Below are 21,993 nucleotides of genomic sequence, written 5' to 3'. Positions count from 1 at the left end.
AGGACCCCTTATTATTTTTGTGTCACATCTTGTCATATCGACTTAGGTTGATTTTGCATCGCAGCGCTATAAATGATAGGAATTAGAATAATGTAGCAACATGACATTTCAACAGTAAAATAATGCAATAACTTAAAACAGAAATTTAAACACAATTGATCAAAGAAGCGAATAATTTTAATATTGTTCACTTATAATTATAGATACAACATAGAACAATAATATAAACGGATTTTAATTATCTAGTTCTTATAAAAAATGAAAAACTTTACAGGCTTGATTGTTCGGATTTGTTTAAAAATATTAGAAAGAATTCGTAAAAATATGATATTTTTATTAATAATATTGTCAGATAATAATTTACGAGTAATTCGGATAATACATTTTAAAATGTTTTATGAATTATAAACCATTTGTATTTAAAACTATGTATTAATAACTTTAAAACGTTAATAAATGTACTATATGACATAAATTCATAAAATACTAATATGTAGTTTCGCACATTTGGAAGTTTGAAGACATGGCAACATTGCAACCAATACGTTTGTATGCTAGTTTATCATATGTACTACTTGGTCAACTTTAATCATTATGCTTGATGTAGTTTTCCTATTGACCGTTCCTAGGCGTAGAGGGCAGAGCAAAACCTCTGATTTTTCACACAGTTGGTAATTCAGAACATATGACACCGAGCCCCATAAGCTTGCAATGTCTATCCTATACCTCGTCTGTGGTGTAACTCATCATTCGTAAAGCATGATTGAATCTGTTAATGCATGAGCTTTCTATTTGTGGGCGCTGTCATCGATAGATTCAAGATGGCCATGGTGCATTATAGAAGAGAAAATTCGAAACATTTGGGAATTTTTAATGGTATATAATTGTAAACTCGTTACAACGAATTGGTTTCAGTTTTGGTGCTTAAAACAATCATTCTTCTCACGTACGCTGAGAACGCCACGTAAAAAGGTCAAAAGCCAAAATGACATTTTTCAAAGCAAGCTGATTAAGCGAAGAATCTCCGATGTCAGCGGGGAAGATGATTTCCTTAGTTTTGTGGCGATTTCGCCAGTGATTGAAGTGAATTAACTGATTGTAAGTTTTTTTTATCAAAAGGAATATCGTATATAACTATGGATATCTTTTTTATGGTAGCATCATTTTTTGTAAATCAAGTTAAGAAATACACTGTCATTTGAAATAAATATTCTATAACTTCCTTCATTGTAATTGGATGAGCCTAATATATCCACTAACTGTTAAATTATTTTTTAAGTATAAACACAAATTAAAATTACAAATGTTTCTATATATTCAGTAATATGACTATTACTGAAAATCATGTTTTAAATGTATATTTTTAAATAATCTTGATAGAATGTTCATTTCTTTTACAATACATTTACCACGTAATTATACACTGATTTTTTTTATTGTATGTTATATTGTAAAATGATTTATTTTTTTATATAAATAATACAAATTAAAATTACATTTGTTTTTAGTATTATTTGAATGTCAAGTATGACACCTCCTTTAAATCGAAAACGTAGCTCGTCTGTTAGTTTTACAAGAGCTAAAGATGATAGCGAAGGTGCTGCAGATGAAATTCATATATCTCTAGCACCGTATATACAAACATATTTGGCACATAGCGGTCAAGGTCTAGGATGTTGTGGAATTAGCCTTCCAGTACCATTTGAACGAGCAGCTCCAAGATCTTGGTGGAATCCAAAATTTGATTCAGAAATACTTGAAGAACAATTTAAAAGAAGTGCCTTTCCACAAATTAGATTAAGATTTCGGTATGTAGTACAATACTGTTTAGTCTGTTTTATAGTTAGAGATATAATTTGTATTATACATATACTATATATATATTTTAGATATGCCTTGACATATATTTTATTGGTTTCTTTATCATGGTTGGCATATTTTATTGTAATTGGAACAGAATATAATACTACAACATGGCCAATCATAACAGTAGTATTTACAATTATTGGTGCAATGGTTTCAGCAGTCTTATACTTAACGCATACAGACTATTATAGAACCTATGTGTTACAAATTTCGCTAGGAGTTGCATCTATGCTTTGTATCTTATCATTACTTTTTCTTGCAATAGTACCACCTTACATAGATGGCTTAACTCTAGTCGGACATTTTGCATTGTGCTCGGAGATTTTATTATTGATTTACACTGTATTACCGATGCCATTGTATGTTTGTGTGGGTATATCTACAGTTTACTCCTTCTTATTTGAATTTTTGACTGCCTACTTATATGGTACAAAAACTGCAAGGGAGAAGTTTTTTAGCGATTATAGTTTATCAGTTAATTCTACGGGAAATAATTCTGTACTAGATTATACCAAAATATTGAGGAATTTCAGCGACAGTCAATTTTCAAATGTGATGCGTAATGACAACGAATATGCAAGAGCAAACACGAAAACAGTACCGTTGTTTCAACATTCAGAACTGTTATCTGTGCTTGAACCGAAGTTGCCTACCCAAGCTGTAATCGGAAAATTGTCTGAAGCTTTAAACAATACAAGTGTTTTAAAGAATTTGAATTCCAGCATAATATCAACATTAGCTAATATTAATTCTACTATAAATGCTTCTTCTAATGACTTAATTTCCAAAGGTGCAAACAGTACAACCTCAGTATTGAGAGAAAATATAATGCCCCATAAAAGTGATGAAATGTCAAGTTATTTTTTAAGTAGCAACATATCCAGTCGTTCATTCTCAGATGATAATTATTTTTCTACAAGTCTCGGAATAAGAATCCTGATGCAAGTTTGCATTCATTTGATAGGAATACATATTTTAATAATGACTTTTGTAAGAATGCGCGGTACATTTATGAAAGTTGGTCAATCGCTATTAGTTCGCCGTCAACTAGAAATGGAGAAGCAACTTAAAGAAAAAATGATTCACTCGGTAATGCCACCGAAAGTCGCAGACTGGTTAATGGAAGAAAGTGAGCGGGAAAGGGAGCGTGAAGATTCTCTGAAGAAAGGGTCTATACCGTCCAATAATACAGATATACGTTCACTATTTCGTCCTTTCAATATGCATTCGATGGAAAATGTTAGTATTTTATTTGCTGATATTGTTGGGTTTACTCGAATGAGTTCCAATAAAAGTGCAGAAGAATTGGTAGGCATTTTAAACGATCTGTTTGAGAGATTCGATGATTTGTGTGAACATCACGGGTGTGAGAAAATTTCAACGTTAGGGGATTGTTATTATTGCGTAAGCGGATGCCCAGAACCAAGACCTGATCATGCGAAATGCTGTATCGAAATGGGATTAGGTAATTTACCTTTTGTTTAACGTTTTAAAAAAGTAACATAGATGTACAAAATAATCCACGTATATTCTTGAACAGCTATGATAGAAGCTATAAAACAGTTTGATATAGAAAGAAGAGAAGGTGTTAACATGAGGGTAGGGGTACACACTGGGACTGTCTTATGTGGAATTGTAGGTACTAAAAGATTTAAATTCGATGTTTGGTCTAATGATGTGACATTGGCAAATAAGTTAGAAAGCACTGGAAAACCAGGAAGAGTTCATTTAAGTGAAAACACATTGAGTTTTTTGAATGATCAATACATTACAGAAGAAGGGGATCTGATAAATGGTATACAATTATTAATTATGAAAAACTGTGGGTAGGAACAGTTTCTAGCAACAATATAAAAAATACATTCTTATTCTAGGTATAAAAACCTACTTTATCAAAGGGCGAAAATCAGATTTCACCAGTCAATTCATAACTAACATTGTGTCCCCAAAGAGTATATCTCCTTTGATGCAATCACGTCATCGCGTGGCCTCTTGCAATAGTCAATCTAAATCAAAATATCATTATCTCCATATGGTTACTAACACAAATAGTTATAGAATGAAAGCAAATTCTCTACCGAGTATCTTAGACTCTGAAAATGGAGATACCGATACTGGAGATGGGAAAGAAAATGCGAATAAAAGTCCTATATCCGTTGCTAGTTACGGAAAGAAAAAAGTACGGAATAAACCGTGGAAATACTTACAAAGACAACGGACTACAGAAGAAATGACCCCGTTAGAAATGGAGGAAGCCAAAGCCATTATTGCTGAACGATCGAAAATTGAATCTCAATCATACGAAGATCGTAATGGATTTAGGCAGGTCAATTACGTCGATAAAGTTTTATATACATTGTTCAGCTATATTATCTCATTTGTATATAAGTTATATATCGTTACAGAATACGTCTCAGAATAACATTGAAATGGATCCAAACCCTGTACCTTCTAGTCCTTTATTATCTGGTCAAGAGCCACTCAGTCGTGCCTCTTCAATGTGTAGTAGAAAAGACTCTGGAATCAGAAGTAATAGTAGACGCAGCAGTATACAACAACAGGTATTATTATTTGAAAATATAGTAAAACATGAAACGGTATTTGCAAGATATAAAGCTCAATGTGTGTTATTACTAAATAAACCTCTACATCTATTGTTTCATGAATTGTGTACAAATTAAATATAGCAAGAATGCGAGTATTTCGTTTGTATTATTATAAAAAAAGAGATGAGTTCTCATAAATCCCTAATTCAATATGAGAAATCTATATTGAATATTAGATATCTTGTAACTTATCTGTGATGGTAATATAATTTCAAGTTAAAACTATTCATTTGCAATGTTAGTACATTCTTTTTTCTTCAGCGGTTAATTTTCATATTTTAGTTATTTTTGATGAATGGTATGGCTCAGGGAGACTTATTGGCACATAGAGTGAGTGGCTATTATACTTCTAGTTCGACGTTGAACTCTGTTCATGAGCCATCGTCCTCGGTACCACCCTATCCGTTTCCTCCAGCAGTTACGGATACTTTTGGTGCATGTTTTCATAAGTTAAGAAAGCAATCTGATCTACAATTAATCAGGTGAATATATTATATTAATTTCATTTTATTAACTTTAAAGAGTAGCTATGAGACTTACACGATTTTTTTTACAAAGATGCGTTCAAGATAACGTGAGTTCTCAACGATCATATTTTGTGAAACCACCACTTTCAAGCGTGACACTTTTCTTCAAAAATAAGGAAATGGAAAAGGAATATAGAGAAAATGCTCATAAAGTCAACGAATGTATCAGTGGTAATCCACCCACTCTGGCTACCTCGAGGTTCAATACGTATTTTGATATTTTAATATCGGCGTTGGTCTACACTGCCGTCTCGATTTCGCTGTTTTTACTTTGCGAGCCGACATTATACTACATGATTTTCTTAGTATGTGCCACTGCGATTCAGATTATAGCGGTGTCACTTTGTGTCCGTCAGCTTTTATATCCGAATATGGTTCATTCGACACTAATACAAGAAATATTTCAATTCTTTTCACAATGGTATCCCTGGCATATCTGCGGCGCGATTTTAGTTGGTTTACCGAGTACGTCTATCCTGCTCAATTACACGTGCAGCAATTTTCATAATTTGAATAATTTCGAATATTATTACGGTTACTTGATTTTCGTTGGCCTAGTTCATTTTTGCAATTTCACACAACTCAATTGTTGGATGAAGAATTTCTTAGTAACCTTTATGGGTATGTTGTTTCTTTTTCTTGTAGTGGCTCACGTATCGCATAGTCAAGAGAATCTCGGTAATCAATTTGCTAACGACTCGATGCATTATCTAAATTTTTTGCAAAATCAACAAGTCGCTAATTTAAGTATAAATCTAATCAGCGAGACTACTGCGAAAGAAGGATTTGACAATACTCTTGTTCATGAATCTAGACTCACCCTCATGAGACAACGAGAAGCGGAAACGAAATACAACGAAAGATTGTACAACTCTGAAATTTTTTTAGATATGATACTACTGCTATTACTAGTTTGGTTTTTAAATCGCGAATTTGAGATCAGTTATCGGTTGAGCTTTCACGGGAATGCCGTAGCAGCACGAGATAAAAGTCGTGTACAATCGATGAAGAACCAAGCTGATTGGCTTTTGCACAATATTATACCGAAATATGTTGCCGATCAATTGAAAACGACCGCGAAATATTCGCAAAATCACAAGACCGTAGGAATTATCTTTGCGAGTATAGTGAACTTCAATGAACTTTATGATGAGTCATATTTAGGTGGTAAAGAGTATTTACGTGTGCTCAACGAACTCATTGGTGACTTTGATGAGCTTTTAGAAAAGCAAGAATTCTCGAACGTGGAGAAGATTAAAACCATCGGTAGCACATTTATGGCAGCAAGCGGCTTAAATCCGCAAGTTAGGCAACAAAGTGACCACGAGCACACGCATATTTTTCAATTGGTAGACTTTGCTATGGCGATGCATAAAGTAATATATGACTTTAACAAAGATTTGTTAGGCTTTAAACTAATTTTGAGAATCGGTTTTAATTACGGCGATGTTACTGCCGGCGTAATCGGAGCTACCAAGTTGTATTATGACATTTGGGGTGACGCTGTAAACATAGCGTCCAGAATGGATTCTACCGGAGTCGCTGGAAGGATACAGGTAGCCAAGAACTCATTGGACGTCCTTTCAGAACGATATGAATTTGAACCGCGTGGCCAAGTTTATGTTAAAGGAAAAGATAATATGGATGTGTTTTTATTAGTAGGAAAGAAGAACGATATTAATGCAACGACGAGTGCTTAAAAGTAAATCTCGAACGCCTAACGATCAAATCAAAACGATTTGTCTACGAATTTTTCAATATTCACGTTACACTTCACGTACACCGAGCGTACGATCTTTTCCGGTCATACTTCTAATGATATTTCGATCTCGTAATAAATTGTATAAATTCGCGGTGAACCGTCAATCTTACAAGCGAATAACGTAAGAAGTACCTTGCTCTTCGATTGCTCGCTCATTAAAGATATTTATTTCTAATGAAATGTTCGCTGTAGTTTCTTTTTTTTCTGTAATTTAAGAGCATATGATGGGAAACCTACCAAAACCTACCTTTGTAAAGTACAAAATCCGATTCGTTTTCAAATTAAGACAAAATTTCCTTTGTATATTGCTTTGAATATAATCTACGCGAGACATTTATTCAGATAAATAGTACGCATCTTTGTTGTTTGTGTGTTATCTGTATGAACGAACGACGCGAATGAACGAATGAACGAATACATGATCAACGTAATGGTCATCGTCGACAGTTCCTAGTAAACGTGTGACTTATTCAATAACGATTAGTTATCTCGTTATGAAGTATCAGTCTTATATTTTCTTCTCTTTATTCCTCCAATTTCGATGAGATTATATAGTTCATTTGTTTCTATCAGCGCGAATAATTGATCAGAAAATTAGTTGCACTGAAAACTGGATTTGGAAAAGAGTCAAGTCGCTTATGAAGTGTCAACAAAGTGTCATAACAAAGTACCTCGAGTTTCATGCAGAGATTTTACGATTAGTGAGATCGAAGATTTTTATTTAATCTAATATGCATACCTATTATTGATTATTATAAGGGATTTAGAGTTCTTTATAAGCCTAGGTTTAATTTTGAAAAAAATGCGCAGGGAAGTGAAATATCAACGTTCACCTTATAGTCCATCTTTCAATAATGCATAAAATTCAATGATTTTTAAGAACTATAGATTTCTGGTAATAGAAGAACATTCTTATATACTTATTCAATTATTAAATTTTATATACGCCAATCAAGCGAATGCAATTCTGAATCGCTTTTTATTGATTTTTTATATAGTTGAGATTAAACCACAAAGAAACCTGTTTTAAGGTTGCTACAATTCTCAAAAATATAATACCTTAGTAATTTCATGTGAACATAGCATTCTATTCCAGTTAAACAACGATAGAAATAAATTATTGAAATCCTTTTGTAACAGTGTTTCAGGATTTACATCAGATTGCCATGTTATTAATAAAGGCGTGTTTCATAAATTAGCATTCCATCATATTTTTTTACCTAACGATTATTTTTTCTGAAGTATTAAAAGGGATGTATGAGAAATGATATTTGAAACGAAACCAAAATCCCTTTTGTTATTGTAACTGCAAATGTATTGCAACAGTTATCTATAAGGGTAAATAAAACCCCCTCCATATTTTTGATTCTATTTGTACTTTAACGAAATAAGTATGGGTTTCATAATTTTTATGAATGTATATTTATATTAGGGAAAATAAATCTGCTTAGTACCTAATACTATAGTCAATTTAACTATTTTATAAAATCTTAAATCGATAAAGATTTTTATTTTGTCATACAAATTTTAGTACTATTTTGTGGCAAAATATAACTCTTTGTAAATTTTTATTTTAAATAAATGTAACTTTCAATATAATAGGTAGATTAACTGTATCTAACGTACTTTAATATTGAGTATTGATACTTGTAATTTTTCAAATACATCAACATATCTAATAAAAATTATCATAATTTTTAAATCTCTGTATACTCATTACTGTAATTATTTTTTGTTAAACATTTTATCGTGATCAATTCCTACATTATTTCTGTCACTTAAATTCTATTTGCGCTGATTGTCGCATATTTAGTGACCAATTAGTAATATCCATGATTTCATATGTAATACTGTCACTATTAAATACACGATGGCGATCGTATTACAAAGTGTTAATCGAAACTTCGTGCGATAGTTAAGATACTAGTTTCTACACTAATAAAACTAATTAAAAATAACTCGAAAAAGAGTAATAACTAAATAAGAAAATATCACTTTTTCAATGAATAGTTAACATTGAACAATGTTAGTAAATGGAATGCTACATTCTCACCAACCGCAAATAAAATCTGCATTTAATGAAATAATTCAATACGTAAAGAATGTTCTTTGAATTTTTTCAAATAGCATAAACCCCTAAATGAAACATTTAGAACACGAATATTGATTTGAGATATTATATTATAACAGCGCTTTTAAAAAGTGCCAAAAAATGTACACATTTTACTTGTTCGAGAACAATTATAAATGATTTGCATATAAATTTTTATACCAAATTGTAAAAATTGTTTTATATAAATCAACAACCTCTGTATTATATTATAGCGAAATATTGTTTACAAAACTGTTCTACAGATTGTGTGATTGTTTAAAATCATGCTGCTGTTTTACATTGTTATAAGAAATTTTATGCGAATGAAAAAGAATAAAATAAATGCGTGCAACTTAATATGTAATTGCCCAATTATTAAACTTTTTTTTGTATAAATTTGTCATATCAGATGTGTTGCATATTGTTCTTTAACGACGAACGTCTTTCTTATGTTACAAATTCGTACTTCTACACACCATGCACACCATTCATACACACACATTCTCGCGCACTCGCATCCTGGATACTCATCGAACAAAATGTTTCTTGCTTATGTTAAAATCCTAAACCAAAAATAAGATGGTTCTCATAAATAGCATTGGATTTTTTTACAAACTATTCACAAATGAAGTTGAATGCGTGTGTAAGCGTAATCTTATCAGTTTTATTTTATATCTGTGACACATACATTATAAAATTTGCGTACGTGTCATCGAGCTAATCCAGACTGTATGCACACGTTCAACCTCACGAATAATTAAAAAAAATTGCTCGAAGGAAACTTATTCTATAACATCTTATTTTCGGTAGAGAATTTCCTTATTTATAGTTCAATCTTTTTTCTGTAGGAAGTCGTTTTCACGATGACTTATTGTTATTTATCAATTGAGACCAAATGTTTGTGATATGGCCATCTAAATGTAGTTTCTGCTACGTAGGTCCTGCAAATAAAGCGGCGATACCACTGTCAGTCGAATTATTTGATATATCGTCCACACGTATTTGTTGCGATTTTCCAAAAACTTCTATTCGTGGTAAATTATCTATTTTTACTTCTTTACGGAATAACTGACCAACACTTCGACCAATGAGCTGTAACAAATATCACATAATACGCGTTTACCTAACAACACCTTTTTGTTTCATTCTTTTCTAAAATGACTTTGTCGAATTTTACCTGGTTTGTAATCTTCCTAAAAAGATCCTTCTTTCCTTTTTCAACTTTATTTCCTTTAGTACTAACTACGGCCATCTTTTCGTCGAAACGTTGTAAATCGGTAGGATTGATACCCGGAATCTTTTGCATTACTTCAATAATATTGGGGAATTTAGGTCGTAAACATTCATAAACTTGTGTACCCAAAGTTACGAGGGAACCCTGGTTAGCTTCGTGTTGTCCATGAAGCTGTAAACCTTGGAGGATAGCTACCATAATATGAGCAGCCATAGCAGGTGTTAGACTACCATCAGCCGCTAACGCTCGTACTACTGGCCCAGTTAGCATTGTGGCTTTCAAACTGGCATTTGAATCATTCCAAGTCAAAGCCCTGTTATACAATAAATATTGTTAATCTGAAATCTTATTTGTTTTCATATCTAAACAAAAACATTATTACACTGAAAATATTCATTACCCTAATACGCATAAGACAACACTGTGACATGTAGATGGATGTCGGAGAACGAAGGTACCCAATTCACTGACCACTTCAGCGACTATGCTGTTACCACGCGATGAAGGAGGGTCTATTGCCATTCCTCCCATTTCGTGTTCCATTGTGTCAGGAGGCGTCGCATCACTAGCAGCACCTCCAACGAGGGCTACTTTGAGTACATCTACAAAGTCTCTCGTTAAATGTCGATTTAACATGTCAGCAATAACTTCTTGTGTGTCAGTATTTTCTTCATCTAAACCACCAGATTCGTAAAGATGTGCAATATACTGCCATTTGGCACTTAGTCTTTGGCACACTAAAAATACAATAAAAATGTTATATTAACACATGTTGACAAAGAAGAACTGCAAAACGCAAGGATAAAAGAAAACAATGTATTACTATGTGTAGAAACATGAGCTAGTACGGGTACAAGAACACTTTCATAAAATGCAGGAGGGCAGGAATATATAAATGGTTTCATGAAGACACGTATGATAGGTCGTAATCTATAGTCTGGAATCATCTGAAACGAACAAATAAGTTTTAAAATGTAAATACACTTCTCTAAAGCAATGAGAACGAGGACAAAAAAGAATCACCTCCATATTAGAGAAAACTGAATTAATAAGCGCTGGTGCCAAACCAGGTAATTGATAAAAGTCTCTTCCAATCATATGGCATCCACTACCTAACATGTGGTAGCATTGATCATGAACAGTACTGAGAAATGATTGCATTCGGACTAAAGCATTACTCGAAGATTGATCAGGTTCAGAAGCATTATCATTTGTTACATTTAAACCTAATAAATTTGCTTTTTCGGATTCCAGTAGTTCATGAGCATTTTTGTATCCCTAAAAACAGCATTTATTAGATTCTTTTCTAATTAATTAAGGAGAACATTATTTAATAACGAAGTTTATTAGTTATTTTCTTACCTCTGATAAAGCTGCTAATGCCGTAGGAGTGAACAGCGCATTCATTACCCTGAGTAATGCAAAAAGTGTAGGCAGAAGTGGAATTACATGAGGTGTGGCAGGATTCCTGTATACTGGATTTCCGCTTTCGCTGAGTGCAGCAACAAAGCTACCTCTTGCAGCACGGTCTGGATCATCTGGAATGGAACACCGCTTCACAACACTCAATATAGCACCTATGCAAATCATCAAGTCACTTCGATTTTGACCAGCTGGATCTTCTGACATATTTTCAACTGGAGGTCTGTCCAATCCTATGAATCTCATTAGTTCTAATGGGCCCTTAAATGCTTCAGATCCAAGAGCAATAAATTTTGTTGATCCTTCACCAATTACTTCAGCAACAAATCTAGTTTGTCTTTCATAATCGCAGAAGTGATTTGATATCAATAACAGTGCAGCGTATAAAGTGATAGTCTCCATTTTGGATAAAGAACTGGGTTCTCTCGCTAATCCACGAACCATTGTATGTATCTGATCAAAAACTGGCAGAAGTAATAATGGATATTTCAAACTAATCTTGACCATGAGACTAGCTGCGTGACGTCTTACATTTTTAGCTGCCCTGGATCGAGTACCCTTCGTTTCTCCAGGTGCTTCGAATACCAAAGCAGCAAAAATCTTTTCCAGCACTCTTGGTAGAATAGCTACTCCTGGCATAGCCATTGAACCAGTTGACATGGACAGAAAAACGAATAGAGCGCTAATGCAAGACAGCAAAGCTGACAATAACCAAGGATCTTGGGGAGAATAACCGAGACATAATTCTAACAGTTGTAAGCCAGTTTGTACACTTGGTCGTTCATTAATCAATAAAATTCTGGATACAACAGAATCCAAAGCTTGTGCAAGAGCTTCCCACTCTTGATATTGTGGATCATTCAGATCACTTTTGTATCCAAGATCTGCCATTCCTTTTGTTATCTTAGCCGTTAGCCATTGTTGTACATAAGTAAATGTTACTAATGGTGCTACCATTGTTGCCTGCCGAAATCCTTCCAATAAATCTGTTCTGAATCTATGAAGAAATACATTGAATTCTTCTTCTGAATCGTAATCGGCAAGACAATAAGTGCTCATTCCATTACTTTGTCTACCGCTTGGATACGCAACTTTTATTAATTTCGGAGCTGTGCTTTCTACATATTTTGGTATGTAAGTTAACAACAGTGGATCCTGTTTTATTTGTTCATGTTTAAATAACATTATCCAGATTGCATTTGCCATGTGTATCAGTGTTAAACTTGAAGACATGGTAAAAGTCATTACTGTGTCCAAAAATATGTTGAAGTGTGTTGGTCTAATACTAGAACCATCATCTTTACCCCAAAGTGTACAGAGTTGAGTTGCCATTCCAGTTAATACCTAAATTCATAATTGCTATTAGTTTCTTTATGCTTTGATTAAAGAGAAAAGTAATTTACGCATATGTTGAATAAGCTAATGTTACATTTTCATTCCTATCAAAAAGAAACAGAATAAAATTTACCTGTGTCAGTTTTTTTAAAAACAGGTAATGGTTATTTGAAGAATTGATAAATTCATTTGACCCAGTAACAGGTGGTGCGGCAGTTGCTGCTGCATAAATATACCTTAGAGCATCTTCGGAAAATAGTATCATTAACTGTTTCCTATCTTCAGCTTTCCCCTTGCGATTTACAATTTGTAACAGGCATTCACCTGCTGAACACTGAAATATTGGATCTCCCAGTAGAAGACATAATATTTGCAATAATCTACCATCTTCCGCCATGACATGATTAATAGAAACCCATTCTACAAATCCAGTCAGTGTAGACAATACTACCTATCAAATAAGAGCAATCGAGTAAAATTTTTATATATTAAACTTGTAATTTTTATTCTTTAAAATTGTTATGTTAAATATACCTGTACAACTTTACTATGTGTTGCTGCTTCAGACGTGCACCCTAAGCTATTTTTCTTTTGAAATTCTGAAAAATGTTGTTCCATCAATCTCAAAAAAAAGCTGAAAATCTCAGCCATATTCGTGTTAAGTGCTTGATATATATCCTTTCTCCTTTGATTGGATTCTAATGTTTGCAGAAGTGCAACATCTTCCACAAGCCTTAGAAACACAAGAAGAACTAATTCAGTTTGACTTTCACCCCTTGTACAAGCTTGACTAAGTTCAGCAAGAAGTGTAGGCCATTGTTGTGGCCATTCTCGTTTTATCATTTCTACCACAACTCGAGATAATGCATCTTTAATGTGAGCTTCTTCTTGCAACAATGGTTCTGTACCTTCTTGAAGCAGTTTCATTGCATTTTCCTTTATAAATATCTTTTCTGATTGCGATATCTGAGTCCACCGATATTTAATACAATGCTCCATAAGTTGTAATCCAAAATGACGAACTACAGAACTTCTATTTGGTGATTTCTGTGCTAGATATAATCCACATTGTGCACATAAAGGAGAAGATTCTTTAAATCGTTCACAAGCATTATACACTTCCAAACGTTGCTGTTGCGGCACATTTGGAGACATCATTACTTCAACTACTTGAGCAAGTTCTGCTGATATTTGGGCAACATCGCCCACTCCGAACTCCATCCCTATCTATTACGCTGAAACAATTGAAAGTATAATGATGTAATATAATTTTTTATATAAGTTTATACTTTTATTTTTCTATTAAATATATTTGATTTATCACAATGGACAAAAGAATAGTTCAAATTAATCAAATATATGCAATTTTTTTATTTCTGATAATAAAACACACACATTACACAATTTAATTGTCTATTATTTTATTACAGAATACATAAATTATAAGGTTTCTTTCACATATTTTTTATCTAGCTTAAACTTAATAAAATAATTACATAATAAATTGATCGTGCTTAATAATAAATATAATTAAATCAGTAATCAAAAAGCAGATTCATTATATTTTACACAAATGATAATTGACTTATGTTTTTATAAGACTCAAGTAAAAACCACAGTTTAGTAAAGAAATGATACTAAAATGTTTTACCTATAAATTATATGTATAAGAAATATTATTGATTTATTAATTTCAACTTCAAATGATAAAATCCAATAACTCATTCATGTTTTACTGCAAGCATTTTTATAAATATTACATATACATATTAAATAAAGTTTTATTTTGTGTTCACTGTACATGATGTCTATAAATGACACACATACCTTGTTGAATGATAAGAACACAAAGAACAAAATAGCAGGTAAGGTTCAAAATTTACAAAAATAATACTCCTTTTTTTAAAATTCAAAATTGGAAACAAACTTACAAAACTGAACGTGTTTCGTGAAAAGTATTACCGCTTTGTGTATATTACGTTAGCCTACATGAATTAATAAAACTCTACATAAAACGCAGATGATACAAAATGATGTAATTAAAATGATAGGAAAACACGAGGCGAAGCAGCTTGTGAAGTGTGCACAGCATGTTCTGGTCAGCATGCCTTGACAGAAAGTACTCACCTTGTAACGCGATCGTGGATCGAGACGGATCGAAGATATAGTTTGGCAAGATTTGTGCCAATACGGTCTGTCAATTCATATCTGGTTGTTGCTCCAGGAGTCAAAAATTCGCGGCGTGCACGAACCCTGATCTTGTACTTAGCAAAATAAATTCGTTTCCGAGAGATACGCGGCACGTTGAACGATTACATATACCATACGTAAAATACCTACTGCCCTCTAGATGATTTGAATTCAACCTAACCTCACCTTGGAAAACTCGCATGTTTTTTTATGTTTATACAACATTACAATCGCAATTGTAACATAATGACACACAAAATAATCGTATTATAAATAAATTGATACATTAAAGTAGATACTACTAATTATCATTTACTGTTCACTTAAAATTTCTTAAAATTTGTATTTTTAAATTTGAAGAGTCTACTTTCTTCGTGAAATTTTGAAGGTTATGCCGGCGATCTTTTGTCAATTTTAATACGAATATAACTATATTGGGAGCGAGAATACGAATACAGGATGGATGAAGCTTTGACTACACCGCCTACGTTTCAATTACAATTTTCTAAACAAATTTATTGTGTTGAATTTTCACCATATGAATGGTCTCAACATTTAATTTGTATTGCCCTTGCCGAAGAAATTGTTATTGGTACTATTAAGTTTCAGGTAAAGACTTTTATGTATGTAACCGAATATAATTTAAATCAGACTTGTACGTAATTTGAAATAGAAATATCTAAAATGTCATTAAAGCATGAAATAAATTAGATATTGAAATAAATACAAGTAAAAGTATTTCGTTTTAATTAATAAAAGTAATCAGTCCTATGTATTATTCGAAAGATACATTTCACATGACAAATATTTTTGTTTCATTTAAAAAATTAAATATATTTTCAACATGAAAATGGCTTTAACAATTAAGAAATTTATTAATTTAGTAAATGAACGTTATTATTTATATATTATTAGGATGAAGATGAAACAGTGGAAGATATTGCATATAATCATTTTAGAACATTCCGTCATAAAACTAGACCACATGCAGTTGCTTGGAGTCCAGAAACCTGCTTGAGTGTAGTACCAAAAGTATTGAAGTTTTGTGTTGCTGGAGCAGATTTTAAAATAAGATTATATTGTAGTAACATATCTGATAATATTATATGGGAGGTAAAATAATGCATTTATTGATGAAATATGTTTAGTTCGAAAATAATACACCATTAACATTATAACTAATAATAACAATAATAATATTCTTTTTCTCATAATATAAGATGGAAGGGCACAAGGACTATGTAAATTCAATTTGTTACGAAACTGAAGGTGAAATATTAGCTTCTGTATCTGATGATCATACGTGTAAACTCTGGGCAGTCAACGAAGAAGGAAGATGTATTTCTACATTGAATTTAACATCACCTGGCATGACTATACGTTTTCACTCTGAAAAACCTGGCAAACTCCTTGTAGGAGAAAAAAATGGATTGATTCACATGTATGATGTACGAAGTCAACAAGCAATTATGTCCCTTGATGCAGATATTGTTCCCTTAATGTCAGTTGATTGGGGATCTAATCCTTTCAAAATAGCTGGTATAGCTGCAGGGAAATTACTTCTATGGGATATATCTAAACTTAGGTAACTTGAATAAATTTAAACTATAGAAAATTATTTGATCAATAGTTGTTTTACATTAAACATGTATTTTCTTTAATTTTTAGTTTACCTCAAGAATCGAGTCCCCTTCATATTGAAGGTGGATTAATAGTAAAATTTTCTCTTGCTTACGATCACTTAGTAGCAACCATTGGTAGACCAGATAATTTATTAAAAGTAAGGAATATAAAATCTAACGAACAAATACTATGCGGACAAGTTAAATTGATAGGTGGAATAACATGGCATTATGAGTTGCCATATATTTGTGCTGCAAGTGATAGAGAGATTCGTTTTTGGAAAGTAAGTCTGAATTAAAAAACACTAATAATTTGTTATATATTGTATTATTTTTTTAAAATAAAAAATTTTGTAACACAGTTAATTTATATAAATAACTCCTATTTTTCTAATTTATCCTTATCAGAAGTTGGATATATTGTCAAACGAGTTACATAATTTTTTAATTATGTAAGTGTAGTGAGGAATCTATGTCTTAATCTTTTTGTACTTGTATCGATTAATCCAATAAGAAACGTCCTGTCTGTTGAGTCATTATTTATAGAAAAATTAAGCGCGTTTAAAATTTTACTTCTGAGGTGGCTTTTGTCCATGCTTCAGAAACTACATTCAGAAACTTAGTTTTAAGAGTTTCATCTAACAATTTACTGCCCAATTCGTTTGCTTTGCTGTATACCATAACTGGATTAGGAACACAAACTAGTTCATCCAGAAGTTGCTTCTTTTCAATTTTTAACATATTCAGTTTTTGGACAAGAAGTTCTGCATTTTCCTCATTTATATCGTCCTTTGGTGTTTTACCTAATAAAGAAATTAACGCGTTCTTTAGTTGAAACAAAAATAAATTATTTAACTTACACTTATATGACTTACACAATGCAGATGCTACTTGACGTTCTAGTTTTGTAATTTCATTTTTTATTGAGCATTGTTTCACTATTTGTTTATTTAGAACATCCTCAATCAAGTTTTCTATTAAATTGATATAAACGTGTATATTCACGTTAACAGTCTCTTCATCTATATTATCTACAAGCCAGTTCAAAAAAGCATAGCATAAATATGCTCGTAAACTAATCGACACAGGATAATCAGTTTTTGTATAAATACTTTCCATATTTGTTGGATCTTTAGTATCCAACTTTACAATAATTTCCATTAAGACATTATACTGATTTTTAAAATTTTTTCGATTCAATGTTTCGAATTGTGCAATGTTACTTAATGCAGTAACAATGTGTTTTAATTGCTGTTGTTTTTCAGGAGAAATGATTGCCAATGCAATGTTGTAGCTAACAGCTAACCATAACTGAAATTGAAAATTTTTTAATGTTATGAATCAGTTGATTTGAATTGTATTATTTACATAAAATATTATATATACCATCTGCTCATCTTCAAAAGTACTGCAGAAGTTTCCTTGACATAAATCGTTGTAATAAGAATAATAATCTTTACAAGTTGTTTCTAAAGCACGCAATACACCATCATTCAATTCTCCATTTAACCACATTTGAACTGTTTCGACTGTTACATTCCTTTCAATTACTTTCTGAAGTTCTTCGAAAACTATTATATGTATTTCTCGATACTAAAACACATTAAAATTTGTAATTATTCTATTAAATATTTAAAGGAAGAAATGATTATGCGATATGAATATACCTTAAGATGTTCAAACTTTGTGATTATATCTCGAACTAAATCATATTGTAAATTTTTTAAAGCTACAATTGATGCTTCCTCAGCTAAAGATTTGCTAAGATTATCATCATCACATAAAACTGCAATTTCAGCTGCGGTTGTCAGAGTATTTGCATCTTTACGCAGCGCAAGATATTTTACTGCATTAGGAAAATCTCCCAATTTAATGTAACTAAAAACGTAATTATAAAATTAGATTAGAACATAGCATTTAATATACTTTTTAATTATGTAAAAAGTTACATGTATGCTGCTTCTTCAAAGCAGCCAACGTGCGCGGTATATTTGGCCCAGTTTTGTAATATATCGATTAGAATTGGATCGTCAGGTTCAAGTTTACATCTTGCGAGAGCATATGCTTCTTTGTGTAAATTTACATTCTGGAACACTTCTATTGCTTTGTACGTTTTATGTATACAAAGTAAGTAGGATACTGCTTTATAAGGGTTGCCCTCGTTTATTAATTGATATGCATATAATTCACACATTTCTTTCCATGTTCTAAAATATAGTTGTTAGATTATTAGTTTCACCATAATTTTAATCACACTTTATATAATAAATAAGTGAGATTGCATACTTCATAGATAAACTAGCTGAAAGTGAAACGAGAAAGTCATTGAGGCGATTTTCTTTGGCAGCTTCATCTAAATTTTGTTTAAGATTATCACACCATACATCCATCTCTGTAACTACATTATGTCTTCGTTCCTCTATGTGAGCATTTTCTGTAAGTTTACAATGATAAACATGATAATCTTCCATGTATACTTTAACATAATAATAAATTACTTACTGTCGGTGGTAAGAAATGACATGAAATTATCTTTTGACGAAAACAATAATGGTTGCATATAATATGTATCTTGATGTTGTTCAATGTTTTCATTTTCATATTTTACATTCTTTGAAATATTTATAAGAGAATTAAGCAAATGTGTTTTATTATTCATTATTTTAGTACTTTTAGCAAAATATGGTGTTCTTTCGCCTTTCTTCTTTTTTACTTCTTTCATTGATAACGCTTTTGATTCTGAAATAAACATTTTATTATTGATATTCCAAAAGAACACAATTATAATAGTATAACAAAGAATATTGCTCTCATACTTTGCGGATATTGAGAAACATTCGAAACTGAACACTCTGAGATGGCATTAGTCAATTCTGTTATACCATTATTAAGTGAAGGATCAGTGGCTTTATTTGTTTTAATCTGATTTTTTTTATTTTTTTTAACTGGATTTTTATGTAATACTTCTGGTGGAGTTATGGCATTATTGCATGTAACTTTCCACACTTGTACAGTAAAATCTATTGAGCCTGTTATGATATAATCAGAATGTAATGGACTCCACATACAACACAGTATAGGACCAGTATGACCTTTGTAAGTGGCTATTAATTCTTGCGTTTCCACATTCCATACCTAAAGAACAATAGATTTTATGTAAACAAAATGTATAAATCTTTTTCTATAGAAATTATTAATATAATATTTACAAAGCTATGTTATCTTACTTGTGCAGTAGAATCATAACTACCGGATATTAACTGTCCACTAATATAAGGATTCCATGCTAAACAAACAACATTTTTAACATGCCCAGTTAAGGTAGCTACAACTTCGTGTACTTTGTAAGCCTCACATTTTTTTTCATTATCATTTTCAGCTGGATCTGTTAATTTTGTTAAATGATTTATAAAATTGGATAAGTCAAAGACCATTATTGTGGGCGACTCAAAAGCAACAGCCAAATAATTTCTTAGTGGAGAATATGTTGAATCTGTTGCTGTACTCTCTGGATGCCACACTAAACAATGCACCATGGCAGAAGAAAATTTAGCAAACCCACACAGTTCGAACTTCCGATTGAGAAATGAAATTGATCTGAGAAATGATCGAAAGCATAAATTGAAAGAAGATTTGACACATTTAATGCATATTATACATTTGAGAACTTACCCATTCTCAAATCCTACTGTTAAACATGAAAAATCTGGCTTCCAAGTGAATTCTGTACAATCTTTTTTAAATATAGATGTAGGTTCTAGTGAAAAGGATAATCTTATATCAATTAAAACATATAATTTCAATAATTAACATAGTTACCACTTATTTTTAACCAAAACATGTAAGACGTTACCTTGATTTGGTTTCACAGGATCATAATATACACATTCTCCTTCAGCACAGGAGTACAAAACATGCTGCTTACTCTCTGGATGTGGACCCCAATGAATGGTATATACTGTATTTCTATGATATTGTCTGTATAAAGTAGGTGGTTTGTTACCATTTGTATCAAAAACACCAATTCGACCTTCTTCAGTTGCATATGCTAACAAGTTTTCTTTCTCAGGATGCCATGATATCTAGGTGCAATGGAAATTGTATTATACTCTGTTATTATGTCATAAATAATGTCAAAAATATGTTCTTACTGCACGAATCTTCCCCATAATTTTTTGCCATAAAATTGTTATATCAAAAGAATTAATATGCGCTTCTGATAAATTCCATAATCGTATCATTGAATCTCCTACTCCAAATGCAATATGTGAAGTATCTAACGGACAAGCTGCAATGCAATATATGTATCCACCTTGTGTGTAAATGTCATATTCTATATCAACATTATTTTCTTCTATTGTACAGCAAATAACTCTGCGATCTTGTGCCAATGTCCAAATTTTATGTCTGGAATTCATTAAAAGCATTCTTATAATAACTATTTTGTACATCAAGTTCTAGAATTAGTTTTCCAATAGGAACCTGTTTTTGATTCTCCAATCTTCTAGCAGATTTTCTTGTAGATTTGATATATGTGCAATACAAAACAAACCTCTACTATGACACGCATGTATTAATTTGCAAGTAGGTTTGCCCTTTGTCATTATTGATAAATCCCAAGAAATTAATTCACCCCACAAGGAACTTGCAAGCAATAATTTAGGTTCTATCCAACGTATAGTAATCCAGTTACCTACAGTTGAATTTAATTTACTTCTGTGTTGACGAGTATCAATGGGATTCACAGGCAATGAAATCATTGTTTCATAACGTCCATCTCCACCAGCTTTCCAAATATAAATTGATCTGCGAATAGAAACTTATAACTTTATACTTAAAAAGTCTTAAACAGTTTATGGTACTACTGTCATACACAACTTGTAATTGTGACAACTTATTGAATTACCTGTCTTTCCCGCCAGATGCTAAAAGTAAGTCTTTATTATGATTTCCATTTATCACATTACGTTCTGAAGGACACCAAGACAAACTAACGATCTCTGTATCATGTCCTCTTAATTTATATGTTATTGTTCCTTTTCCTTCAAAATTAACTATATAAACTAAGCCACTTTTAGATCCTATTGCCACAAGGTGAGAATGATGCGGACAAGAAGAAATACAAGTAGGTGCTACTTTTCCCAATGAGATGATAGAGGTAACGTTAAAATGAACATTCCATGATAATATGTATCCATCAGAACTTGCCGAATATAATAAGAAAGGAGTTTTGTAAGACCAATCTACGCCTATAGCTTGTTTACCCTGAAAAAGAACAATAAATAAGATTTAATTATGAAATTATATGAATTATGTATTTATTGTATATTAAATAAA

At 31.9% G+C, this 21,993-nt stretch overlaps 4 protein-coding genes across 12 annotated transcripts in view; 2 read left to right on the top strand and 2 right to left on the bottom strand.

The window, feature by feature from the left end:
• Positions 1-601: 601 nt before the first annotated feature.
• Ac13E (Adenylyl cyclase 13E) lies at positions 602-9,067 on the top strand. Its single transcript, XM_031982590.2, has 8 exons — positions 602-1,098; positions 1,509-1,808; positions 1,890-3,331; positions 3,407-3,661; positions 3,741-4,192; positions 4,272-4,427; positions 4,755-4,954; positions 5,031-9,067. Exons 2-8 carry the CDS (start codon positions 1,519-1,521, stop codon positions 6,697-6,699), a joined length of 4,464 nt encoding a protein of 1,487 aa, XP_031838450.2. The 5' UTR covers positions 602-1,098; positions 1,509-1,518; the 3' UTR covers positions 6,700-9,067.
• On the bottom strand, positions 8,925-15,123 carry Ranbp21 (exportin-5-like protein Ranbp21). Of its 2 annotated transcripts, none has more exons than XM_031982610.2 (9): positions 14,972-15,123; positions 13,379-14,079; positions 12,978-13,295; positions 11,450-12,853; positions 11,111-11,365; positions 10,911-11,034; positions 10,488-10,824; positions 10,031-10,400; positions 8,925-9,945 (listed from the first exon to the last, which is right to left on the bottom strand). In XM_031982610.2, the coding sequence occupies exons 2-9, from the start codon at positions 14,063-14,065 to the stop codon at positions 9,784-9,786; spliced, it is 3,657 nt and encodes a 1,218-aa protein (XP_031838470.1). In that variant the 5' UTR covers positions 14,066-14,079; positions 14,972-15,123; the 3' UTR covers positions 8,925-9,783. The 2 variants fall into 2 exon arrangements, with proteins under 2 accessions (XP_031838470.1, XP_031838471.1); XM_031982611.2 differs by lacking the exon at positions 14,972-15,123 and adding an exon at positions 14,776-14,961.
• A 370-nt stretch (positions 15,124-15,493) lies between these two features.
• Positions 15,494-21,960, top strand: Nup37 (nuclear pore complex protein Nup37). 2 transcript variants are annotated; one of them, XR_012998470.1, is made up of 6 exons: positions 15,494-15,643; positions 15,950-16,147; positions 16,255-16,619; positions 16,703-16,940; positions 20,036-20,406; positions 20,528-21,960. XR_012998470.1 is itself a non-coding variant. In XM_031982618.2 (5 exons), exons 1-5 carry the CDS (start codon positions 15,494-15,496, stop codon positions 20,066-20,068), a joined length of 984 nt encoding a protein of 327 aa, XP_031838478.2. In that variant the 3' UTR covers positions 20,069-21,960. The 2 variants fall into 2 exon arrangements, 1 of the variants encoding a protein (XP_031838478.2); XM_031982618.2 differs by having other exon boundaries at positions 20,036-21,960.
• The window catches only part of rig (gem nuclear organelle associated protein rigor mortis), a 40,721-nt gene continuing 35,627 nt past the window's right edge, over positions 16,900-21,993 (bottom strand). For all 7 annotated transcript variants that reach the window (XM_031982597.2, XM_031982592.2, XM_031982594.2 and 4 more), the window contains exons 3-16: positions 21,563-21,921; positions 21,139-21,462; positions 20,808-21,063; positions 20,510-20,738; positions 20,329-20,413; positions 19,884-20,253; positions 19,473-19,791; positions 19,159-19,395; positions 18,943-19,090; positions 18,606-18,863; positions 18,324-18,534; positions 18,043-18,249; positions 17,532-17,967; positions 16,900-17,459 (exon numbers count right to left, since the gene is read on the bottom strand). In XM_031982597.2, coding sequence (XP_031838457.2) covers positions 17,218-17,459; positions 17,532-17,967; positions 18,043-18,249; positions 18,324-18,534; positions 18,606-18,863; positions 18,943-19,090; positions 19,159-19,395; positions 19,473-19,791; positions 19,884-20,253; positions 20,329-20,413; positions 20,510-20,738; positions 20,808-21,063; positions 21,139-21,462; positions 21,563-21,921 — 3,681 coding nt within the window. In that variant the 3' untranslated portion in view covers positions 16,900-17,217. The remainder of the gene's footprint in view (positions 17,460-17,531; positions 17,968-18,042; positions 18,250-18,323; positions 18,535-18,605; positions 18,864-18,942; positions 19,091-19,158; positions 19,396-19,472; positions 19,792-19,883; positions 20,254-20,328; positions 20,414-20,509; positions 20,739-20,807; positions 21,064-21,138; positions 21,463-21,562; positions 21,922-21,993) is intronic.

This window comes from Nomia melanderi, chromosome 4 (genome assembly GCF_051020985.1).
Source record: "Nomia melanderi isolate GNS246 chromosome 4, iyNomMela1, whole genome shotgun sequence".
Lineage (NCBI taxonomy): Eukaryota > Metazoa > Arthropoda > Insecta > Hymenoptera > Halictidae > Nomia > Nomia melanderi.
Note: the sequence above shows the minus strand (reverse complement) of the source record. Positions and strands in the feature narration are given on the sequence as shown.

Bases quoted from the DNA above. Each gene is read 5' to 3' on its own strand.
- Ac13E (XM_031982590.2), top strand. From the start codon at position 1,519: ATGTCAAGTATGACACCTCCTTTAAATCGAAAACGTAGCTCGTCTGTT. The intron at 3,662-3,740 runs GTATACAATTAT...TTCTTATTCTAG, and splicing joins AGAAGGGGATCTGATAAATG to GTATAAAAACCTACTTTATC. The intron at 4,193-4,271 runs GTCAATTACGTC...ATATCGTTACAG, and splicing joins ATCGTAATGGATTTAGGCAG to AATACGTCTCAGAATAACAT.
- Ranbp21 (XM_031982610.2), bottom strand. From the start codon at position 14,065: ATGGAGTTCGGAGTGGGCGATGTTGCCCAAATATCAGCAGAACTTGCT. The intron at 11,035-11,110 runs GTGATTCTTTTT...TGTTCGTTTCAG, and splicing joins CAGTTTTCTCTAATATGGAG to ATGATTCCAGACTATAGATT. The intron at 10,825-10,910 runs GTAATACATTGT...TTGTATTTTTAG, and splicing joins AGCTCATGTTTCTACACATA to TGTGCCAAAGACTAAGTGCC.
- Nup37 (XM_031982618.2), top strand. From the start codon at position 15,494: ATGGATGAAGCTTTGACTACACCGCCTACGTTTCAATTACAATTTTCT. The intron at 16,148-16,254 runs GTAAAATAATGC...TCATAATATAAG, and splicing joins CTGATAATATTATATGGGAG to ATGGAAGGGCACAAGGACTA. The intron at 16,941-20,035 runs GTAAGTCTGAAT...TATCATTTTCAG, and splicing joins GAGAGATTCGTTTTTGGAAA to CTGGATCTGTTAATTTTGTT.